Source organism: Mauremys mutica, chromosome 4 (genome assembly GCF_020497125.1).
Source record: "Mauremys mutica isolate MM-2020 ecotype Southern chromosome 4, ASM2049712v1, whole genome shotgun sequence".
Classification (NCBI taxonomy): Eukaryota; Metazoa; Chordata; order Testudines; family Geoemydidae; genus Mauremys; species Mauremys mutica.
Genome location: NC_059075.1, coordinates 150,402,462 through 150,413,043, shown reverse-complemented (window position 1 = coordinate 150,413,043; position 10,582 = coordinate 150,402,462). Strand labels below are relative to the sequence as shown.

At 55.4% G+C, this 10,582-nt stretch overlaps 1 protein-coding gene across 1 annotated transcript; it reads left to right on the top strand.

Annotated features, from left to right (window-relative positions):
• The first annotated feature begins 618 nt into the window (after positions 1-618).
• On the top strand, positions 619-10,532 carry RUSF1 (RUS family member 1). The gene is made up of 15 exons (XM_045013071.1): positions 619-722; positions 2,274-2,437; positions 2,859-2,936; positions 3,315-3,429; positions 5,655-5,700; positions 5,792-5,824; positions 6,444-6,549; positions 7,301-7,402; positions 7,578-7,648; positions 7,877-8,061; positions 8,213-8,270; positions 8,531-8,601; positions 8,918-9,076; positions 9,196-9,273; positions 10,228-10,532. The coding sequence occupies exons 2-15, from the start codon at positions 2,288-2,290 to the stop codon at positions 10,320-10,322; spliced, it is 1,347 nt and encodes a 448-aa protein (XP_044869006.1). The 5' UTR covers positions 619-722; positions 2,274-2,287; the 3' UTR covers positions 10,323-10,532.
• The last annotated feature ends 50 nt before the right edge of the window (positions 10,533-10,582 follow it).

Sequence of the window (10,582 nt, the reverse complement as noted above, 5' to 3'; positions counted from 1 at the left end):
ATGGACCTGTCATCCATGAATGTAACTAGTTCTTTTTTGAACCCTGTTATAGTCTTGGCCTCTGGCAAGGAGTTCCACAGGTTGACTGTGCATTGTGTGAAGAAATACTTCCTGTTTGTTTTAAACCTGCTTCCTATTAAATTCATTTCACAGTTCTTGTGTTATGAGAAATCATAAATAACACTTCCTTAGCTACTTTCTCTACACCAGTCATGATTTTATAGACCTCTATCATATCCCCATAGAACCCCCCCAACCCTATACCCACCATATCTCTCTAGCCCCATAGCCCCTCCCAGACCCATATACCCCCATCCTTATACCCCCCAACCCTATACCTGCCTGTATCCCTCTATCCCCATACAACCCCCATCTCTCTATCCCCATATACCCCCATCCTCATACCCCCAACCCTATAACCCCCATATCTTGGTCTGTCCCCATACACGCCCTCCCCCTGCTGGGTTTGTGGCCTGGCCCCACCAGGGACCCAGCAGGCAGAGGGGCCAGTGTGAGAATTGGGGCTGGGGTGCTCCGACAGGGACTACGCCCCCCAGAATGCCCTGCACGGGGGAAACTACATCCCCCACAATGCCCCTCAAGGGAAACTACATCCCCCATAATGCCTCGCGCGGGAGTAGGGGCACGCGACAAGCCCACTGCCTAGAGTCCCCCGCACGCTGCCGGCCTCGGTCCCCGCTGCTCCCGCGCCCCCTGCCCAGGTAAGTGCGGGCAGCCCGGGCCCCGGGGGTGTGTCCCGGCCTGGGGGGCGGGGCGCTTCCCGGGCCCCTCCCCCCCGCCAACGTGTCCCTCGGCAGCGCCGGGCCGGCGGGGCGCCTCGCTCCTGCCCCGGGGTGCAGCCTGCGGGGGGTGTGTGTGTGTGTCAGTGGCACTCACTAACTTCCCCCCATAGCACGCACAGCGTATTTATAGCTCTGTGTGTGCAGGCAGCTACACTGCGTGTGTAACACCTACACACTTGCACACCCACAACGTGTAACACACAAAGTGTGACACCCACACACTTGCACACACACAATGTGTGACACAGAGTGTAACACCCACACACCACGCACAGCATGTAACACCCACACGTGCACACATGCACAGTGTGTAACTTACAGAGTGTAACACCCACATACTTGCACACCCACAATGTGTAACACCCACAGGTGTGCACACACACAATGTGTAACACACAGAGTGTAACACCCACATACGTGCACACATGCACAGCATGTAACACACAGTGTAATACCCACATGTGTGCACACACAGTGTAACCCCCCCACAGCATGTAACACAGAAGGTAACAACCATGCATGTGCACATAGAAAGCACAGAGTGTAACACCCAAACCTGTGCATGCACACAGAACATAACACATGGAGTGCAACACACACAGAGCGTGTAACACACAGCGTCTAACACCCACACATGTGCACAGAGCAAGTAACACACAGAGTAACACCCAAATGCGTGCACACATACGTAACACACAGCATGTAACAGTGTAACACCCACAGGTGTGCACACACAGAGAACATGTAACACAGAGTGTAACATGCACACAGAACATGTAACAGTGTAACACACATAGAGAGTGTGTAACAGGCACATACAGAGTGTAATACACATGCACACAGCATGTAATGCACACACAGTGCAATGGACACGCACAGAGCATGTAATACACACTGCACACACGTACAGAGCGTAACATGCACACCCACACACACATATACACACAGTGTAACACATATGCAGTGTAACTAGGGTGACCAGATGTCCTGATTTTATAGGGACAGTTCTGATATTTGGGGCTTTTTCTTATATAGGTGCCAATTACCCCCCACCCCATCCCGATTTTTCACACTTGCTATCTGGTCACCCTAAGTGTAACATGCACGCACATGTACCATACACATACACAAAATGTGTAGCACGCGCACCATACTCTTACACACAGCGTAACACAGATTGCACACGTGCACTAATGCACACACAGAGTGTAACACACTTACCACAGACGGGGCTGCATTCAGATTGCACGTGCCCACACACGCTGTAACATGCCCCCGGCGTGTAATGCACTGACTGCGCATACACCGAGTGTAACACTGAGCATGTACAGTCTCTGCATTGCACTGGGTGTTTGTGTGCTGTGTGTATGTGTGACATTGTGGGTGTGTGTATGCAGTTAGTGTGTTGTGTTCTCTTCTCATGCCCATGGACAACTCCTCGCTCTGTCTAACGCCTCTCCCCCCCCCCAGACCCGGCTCCGGCCATGCCCAGCCTGGGGGTCCAGCCGCTCTGCACGGAGCAGTACGGCTCCCGCGGTGCCCGTTGCTACCTGCCCTCACCCGACGGGCGCCTAAGCTGTGTGGGGGATGAGCCGGGGCGCGTGGGATGGCGCTCGCTAAAGGAGATCTTCATGGTGAGACGAGGGGTGGGGGTGGGGGTCAAAGGGCAAAGATGGGGAGTTGCGGGGAGCCAGGAGGGCTGATGGGTAATTCAGAGGTGGGCAGAGGAGGAGAGATTCAGAACTCAGAGGGGTAAATTGGGGGGCCCAAGGGATCAGGGTGGGGGGCACAGATTGGGAAGGGGGCTCAGGCAGGCTGCATCTGAGTGGGGAGGAGTTGGAGGTTATGAAGGCGAGCTGAGGGTGTAGAGGGTAGGAGACGAGTGGCAGGGAGATGGGGGCCTCGGAGGAGTTTACCGGGGGTTTGGAGAATTTGTGGGGGGGCAGGGCTTGCTGTTGACCAGGTGGAGATGTCAGGGAGGGACGTGTGGTCTCTGATTCTCAGGGGAAGGTCCCTGTTCTGCTCACTTTTGGCCCCCACTTTTCTCCACTGCAGTCCGTGTTTCTGCCCCAGGGGTACCCCGAGAGTGTGAGCCAGGACTACCTGCCCTACCAGATATGGGACACCGTGCAGGTGAGGCAGTGAAGCGGGGGAGACTCACCCCAGCTCTGGGGGAGGAGGGGACCCAGCCCCCAACCTGGGTGATTGAGGGTGCACTGGGAGTCAAGCGGACCCAGTCCTGGGCGGGGGGGCGCTGCGGGGGAAGGGGACCCAGCTCCAACCCTTGGGGGAGGGAGTACCCTGGGGGGGGCAAGGGAATCTTAGCAGTGGGTTTTGGGGGGTCAGAGTGCAGTGGGGTGTGGCCCAGTCCCCCTCTTTATAGTACTGGGGCGTGGGGAGGGCAGAAGGGTGTGATGGGGGTAATGGGCACTGGGAAGCCAGGGGTGGGGAGAGGTTGGTCAGCGTCCTTGCCGCTCCCCCAATAGTAACAACCTCCTCTGTTCCTCCCAGGCCTTTGCCAGCAGCATCACAGGGGCGCTGGCCACGCAGGCCGTGCTGAAGGGGGTGGGTGTGGGGGACCAGACCTCAACTGTTGCTGCAGCCACAGTCACCTGGATACTCAAAGGTGAGACACACACCCCTGAATCATCCTGGAGACACCCACTCTACAAATCCCTACCTCTGATCCCACCATCGGTCATATTGGTTAAAAAACTGGTTGGGAAGTGACAGCATCTTCAAAAATATAAAAATATTTTCAAAAATATAAAAATAACATGTAATGACTAGAAGAAAGGGGAAACCTCATAGTAATGATTATAAATCAGAAGCTAGGAGTTGCAGAAAATTGATAAAGGAAGCAAAGAGACACAAGGAGAAATCTATGACCAGCAGAGTTAAGGACAGTAAGAGGGAGCTTTTTAAGCATATTAGGAACAAAAAGAATCTTCACAGTGGTATTGATCCATGACTAGATGGAAATGGTTTAATTAATAATAATAATGTAGAAAAGGCAAGAGTGTTCAATAAATGTTTTTGTTCTGTATTTAGGGCAAAAACAAATGATGATGTCACATAACACAATAACACTTTTTTCCATTCCACTAGTAACTCTAAAGGATGTTAAACAGCAACTACTTAAGTTAGACATTTAAAAATCAGCAGGTGCAGATAACTTGCATCCAAGAGTTTTAAAAGAGCTGGCTTAGGAGCTTCCTGGACTGTTAATGTTGATTTTCAATAAGTCTTGGAGCACTGGGGAAGTCCCAGAAGTCTGGAAGACAGCTGATGTGACAACATTTAAAAAGGGTAAACAGGATGACCTGAGTAATTATAGGCCCATCAGCCTGACATCGATCCCAGCCAAGAAAATGGATCAGCTGATACAGGACTCCATTAAGGAAGAATTAAAGGAGGATAGTCTAATTAATGCCAATCGATATGGATTTATAGGAAAACAGGGCCTGTCACACTCACTTGATCACTTTGTTTTGGGTAAGATTACAAGTTTGATAAAGGTCACACTTGTAATATACTTAGACTTCTGTAAGGCTTTTCGCTTGGTACCGCACTACATTTTGATTTAAAAAATTAGAACGATGTAAAATGAACATGGCCCACATCGAATGGATTGAAAACTGGCTAATAGATAGGTATCAAAACGTACCTGTGAACGGGGAATCCCCCCCCCGAGTGGGTGTGTTACGAGTGGGGTCCTGCAGAGATTGGTTTCTGGCCCTTTGCTGTTTAACACCTGCATTAATGACTTGCCAGAAAACATAAAATCATCGCTGGTGACTCAAAAAGTCTGGGGAGTGGGAAATAACAAAGAGGAGAGGTCACTGATACAGAGGGATGAGTTGAGCTGGGCTCACGTGAACAATATGCGTTTTGATATGGCTAAATATATAGGTATAGGAACAAAAGAGTGTAGGCCAGACTTACAGGATGGGGGGACTCTGTCCTGGGAAGCAGGGACCCTGAAAAAGATTTGGAGGTCCTGGTGGATAATCAGCTCAACGGGAGCCCCCAGTGCGAAGCTGTGGCCAAAAGAAGTCATGCGATCCTGGGATGCATAAACGGGGATCTCGAGTAGGAGCAGAGAGGTTATTTTACCTCTGTATTTATCCCTGGTGCGTCTGCTGCTGTGTCCAGTGGTGGAACCCACAATTCCAGAAGGATGTTGATACATTGGAGAGGGGTCAGAGAAGAGCCATGGGAATGATTAAAGGATTAGAAAACCTGCCTTATAGTGACAGGCTCCAGGGGCTCAATCTCTTTATCTTAACAGAGCGAAGGTTATGAGGTGACTTGATCCCAGTCTGTAAGTACCTACGTGGGGAACACATATTTAATAGTGGGCCCTTCAGGCTAGCAGAGGGCGGTCCAACAGGATCCAATGGCTGGGAGTTGAAGCTAGACAAGTTCAGACTGGAAATAAGGGTAAATATTTCACAGTGGGGGGAATTAACCACTGGAACAATTTACCCAGGGTTGTGGTGGATTCTCCATCACTGACAATTTTAAAATCAAGTTTAGATGTTTTTCTACAAGCTCCGTTCTAGGAATTACCCTGGGGCAGGTCTCTGGCCTGTGTTATCCAGGAGGTCAGATGAGATGATCGCAATGGTCCCTGCTGGCCTTGGAATCAATGAATTTGGGAATCCATCCCGGCCTGGGACTCCCCCATACCTGAGTTCCCCTCCTTGATGTATGCCGGCCTGGGACATCGCTCCCTTCCTCCCACTAAACCCAATAGTGCCCCCCAGACTCCCCTGAACACCCCATTCACTCTGCGGAATCTGCCGTTTTCTTCGCTGCCCCTGACAGCCCTCTCTGTCTCCTCTGCAGACGGGACGGGGATGCTTGGCCGGATCCTTTTTGCCTGGATGAAAGGGTGAGTGGCACACCCCATGGAGAGGGAGGTTTCTGGGTCACCAGTGCTGGTGGGGTTATCTCCCTCGTGACCTCTTCTCTCCCTCCCCCAGGAGCAAACTGGACTGTGATGCCAAGCAGTGGAGGTAAGTGAGGAAAGGACCCGTCCCCCCTTTTCCCAGGACATCCCTCCCACAACCCCTCATCCCTGGGGCGCCCTTCACCCCGACAGCCTGGGATTCTCCGTGGAAGATCCCTGCTTGCTGACCATTACATGATCTTTGACCTCTGACACTTAAATGCGTTGGTCTGGTCCTCTGCACGTGACTGGACAATCCTCCCCTCTGAGCCTCTCAGGTGACCCTCACACGCTGACCTCCTATTGGGCATTTGTCCTCTGAGCCCCCATTGTGTGATCTTCATCTTCTGACTGTCCATTGGGCAACACTTGCCTTGTGACCTTTGCCCTCTGACCCCCATTGAGTGAACCTCGACTTTTGACATTTGTTGAGCGATACTTGACCTTTGACCTCAACCCCTTGGTGACCTTCACTCTTTGAACCTCATGGTGCAGTTCTCAACCTCGTAGCCCGTTGAGTGCCCTCTGACCTCCCTCATGACCTCTAACCCTTCACCTCTGACCATCAGCAGGCAATTCTGAACCTCTGACCCCTGTTTAGTGCCCAGTGTCCTCTGAACCCCATGGGTGGCACATGAGCTCTAACCCTGCCATGCCCCAGCACTCTTGCCCCTTGTGCCCTGCAGGCTCTTCGCAGATGGGCTCAATGACCTGGCCATCTTCATGGAGATCCTGGCCCCTGCCTTCCCAGCATGCTTCACTCTCATCATCTGCACCAGCGGCTTCTTCAAGGTAGCGGGGAGTGGATTGGCATGAGGGGGTTTGGCATGAGGGGATTGATGCGAGAGGTTGGCATTGAGAGTTGGGGGGGGTTGGCATGAGGGGAAGAGGGTTGGTTATGGGGAGGGGGCTGGTGTGATGTGGGTGAGGGGTTGGTGGGAGGATTGGCATTGGGGGATTGGGGCATTGGCACAGGGGGAGGGGTTGGCATGGGGTGATTGGTAGGGGGTTGGTGCTGGGGCAAAGGATTGGCAGAAGGGCAGGGGATGGCATCAGAGCCACGTGGACGGCAGAAGTTCCATTTCACGAAGGATTTTGTGCTTTTGAAATTTGGCCGCATTCTCCATCAGAGCAAAACCCGACCATTTCGATATTCTCCGCGACGGAAAATTCCAGAAAACCTTCATTTCAGCTCCTTGGAAACATTTTGTTTCAATGTCACCTCTTTGTACTATATGACACAGCATGAACCCCGTAGTGGGGTTGATGCACTAGAGAATTCTATGGTCGTCGATACCAAAACGAAATAAAAACAATCCAAACAAACAGTATTTTCTCAATGAAGAGTCAGGACATTGTCGGAACATTTTTACCCCCGTTTTCTTTTTTTCCCCCTGATGAAATTGGGCTGGAGCCGCCCTGATTTCATGGGAACCACATATTCCCACGGGCTACGGCTCTGTTTTAAGTCTTTCCCACTGACTCTCGTTCGCGTGAGTCCTGCACCCCACACCCGGAGCCCTCTCCTTTCTCTCTGCCCCAGTGCATCGTGGGAGTAGCTGGAGGCGCCACCCGGGCAGCCCTAACCATGCACCAGGCCCGACGGGACAACATGGCGGACGTTTCGGCCAAAGATGGGAGCCAGGTGGGATCCTGCTGGGGCCAATGTTAAGGGGCACCCCACAGTGCAGCGGGCGGGGGCGCTCCAGGGGGCAGAGGGGACAGACTCTCCCAGAATGCAGCAGGGCGGAAATGCCCGGGGTGGTGGGGATTGTACCCCACCTCTGCAGATGGCCTCACTCACTCCTCTCCCCTCCCAGGAGACCCTGGTGAATTTAGCCGGCCTGCTCGTTAGCCTCCTCCTCATCCCCCTCGTCACCGACAGGCTCCAGTGAGTGACCCCAAGGGCAGGGATAGCACAAGTGTTGGGGTGGGGGGGTCAGGGGATTGTGGGAGGTGAGGGGTGCAGGGGATTGTGGAAAGGATTGTGGGGGATTATGGCAGATGGGAGGCAAAAGGGATTGTGGGAAGGTTGTGGCAGGCACAGGGGATTGTGGGGGATTCTGGGTCTGGCTGGGCCTGCCCCTGTCTCTGACCCCTGTCTCTGCCCTCCCCCCAGGCTCACCTACATCCTCTATGGCCTGTTCACGGCTCTACACCTCTACGCCAACTACCGGGCCGTGCGCGCCGTCTGCATGGAGACACTCAACCGGGCCCGGCTGCGCCTCGCCCTGCGGCACTTCCTGTGCCAGGGCTGGGTGCCCACGCCCGCCCATGCCAACCCGCGGGAACCCCTGCTGCCAGGTGACCGCGGGGGGGAGAGGGGAGGAGGAGAACCCCAGCATGGGCAGATGCAGAGAGACCAATTCCCCCGAGAGGAGAAAGGCCCCACGTCCCATTCTCCCCCCCCCCAATACCCAACTGACTAGACTCTTTGCTCCTCACCTCTCCACAGAATTCCAGCGCCATCTCAGGATAACGCTAGGAGCCCCACTCCACCTGCTGCTCTCCAGGTGAGTAACAGAGGTGTCACTTGTCCCTCATCCCTCCCCAGGGATTGGCCCCTCGGCCCAGCCAGCACAAGTCTCTAGGGAGACCCGCCTTGACACATTTATTCTAGTTGCAGTTCCTGCTCATAGAAACCTGTGTGTCTTTGGTGGATCTTCTCCCTGAAACATCATGTGGCGGGGAGTTCCAGAGGCTAAACGTGTCTGTTCCATTCATAGTGAGCATCTCCTTCTTTGCGTATTCTTTCCCTCTGTCTATCCCACAGCGTAGCTGAGTTCCAGCAGGCCTGCGAGGGCAACTCGAGGAACTATCTAATCGCTCTGAACCGAAAAGCTGGTGAGGAGGGACCGGGAGGAGGAATGAGACTCAGGTGTCTGGGATGGCAGCCATAGGGGGCAGAGACCAGGAGGGGAATAGGACCTAAGTGTCCAGCACGGCAGCTGTAGGGGGCAGAGACCAGGAGTGGAAATGGGACCCAGGTGTCCCGGATGGCAGCTGTAGGGGGCAGAGACCAGGAGTGGAAATGGGATCCTGGCGTCCGGCACGGCAGCCGTAGGAGACAGAGATTGGGAGGGGAAACGGGACCCAGGCGTCCGGGATGGCGGTGTTGTGAGATGGTGCGGGACACCCTGCTGGGCCCTTCTCCCCACAGGCACCGTGGCTGTGGCCCTGCGCCATGGGGCGAGCAGTGTGGACACCATCCAGGCCTGTTCCCACGCCCTGCTGCTGGAGACCCTGCTGTGCCAGGCCCTGCCCCCGGGTGCCGTGGAGGAAGAAATGCTACAGAAGCTGCAATGGCAGCTGTGTGGAGGTGAGGGGCGGGGTGACCAGACACCCCCTGTGCCTGATCCTGTTGGGGGGGAGGGGGCTCATCCAGGGGTGTCTCAGCACCTATCCTTCACCCACAGCCAGCTCTGTTCTGTCTTTCAGCCCCTGATGGAGAGGTCTGGGCTGCGCTGACGGAAACTCACCAGCTGCTGGACAGGCTGTTCCCCCAATTCCTAGCAGGTAACTGGGATGTCTGTGCACTCAGCCCTCAGGGACTCCTAGTGCTCCTCCCTGGGGAGAGCGCCCCCTGCTGGGGAATGTCCCCACCCCCTGCCCTCAGCCCTCAGGGACCCCTAGTGCTCCTACCCTCGGGAGAGCGCCCCCTGCTGGGGATTATCCCTACCCCCTGCACTCAGCCCTCAGGGACCCCTAGTGCTCCTCCCCGGGGAGAGCGCCCCCTGCTGGGGATTATCCCCACCCCCTGCACTCAGCCCTGAGCCCCCTAGTGCTCCTCCCTGGGGAGAGCGCCCCCTGCTGGGGATTATCCCCACCCCCTGCACTCAGCCCTCAGGGACCCCTAGTGCTCCTCCCTGGGGAGAGCGCCCCCTGCTGGGGAATGTCCTCCACCCCCTGTACTCAGCCCTCAGGGACCCCTAGTGCCCCTACCCCCGGGAGAGCGCCCCCTGCTGGGGATTATCCCCACCCCCTGCACTCAGCCCTCAGGGACCCCTAGTGCTCCTCCCCGGGGAGAGCGCCACCTGCTGGGAAATGTCCCCACCCCCTGTACTCAGCCCCGGCCCTTCCCTGTGTCCCCCTGCTTGGGCAGAGCGCCCCCTGCTGGGGAACATCTCCAGCCCCTGCACTCAGCCCTTTGGGACCCCTAGTGCCACTACCCCCGTGAGAGCGCCCCCTGCTGGGGAACATCCCCACTCCCTGCACTCCCAGTCCTGGACCCCCTGCAAGGCCCCATGCCCTGGGAAGAGCACCCTGTGCTGTGGGGACCCCACCCCCCATGCTCTCAGCACTGGGGTCTTCCCCATTGGCCCCTGCCCTGGGGAGATCAGAGAGACACCCCCACCCACTGCATTTCCAGTCCTGGGGTGTCCCCTAGTGCCCCCTGTCCCATGAAGAGCGCCCCCTGCTGGGGAAACACACACACCATCCCCTGGGCCTGGTCTGGTCTGTCTCTTGCAGGGCTGGTCTCGGCGGGCTGGGTTACGGATCGGAACCTGCTTGGAGCAGAGGAGTGGCGTCTGGATTGGACCCCAAAGGACAAGAAAGCCCTGTAGACCTGCCCCCCTCCCCAGCGTCGGCAGCGACCCCAATGAGACCAAAACGTTCTGTGCCTTAGCGGGCTCACCCCAGTGAGCTGGCTGGGACCGGTGACTGAAGGATGCGGATTCGAGCCAGCTCCATGTGGGACCAGAGTTACACACACTGTGAATCCAATGTGCTCTGCACCCCTGTACTGCTGGGAATAAAGTTTTTATATATATATACATAGACATGGGGCTTTTCCCTGCTAGCGGAGATGCAGCCACCTCTTGGT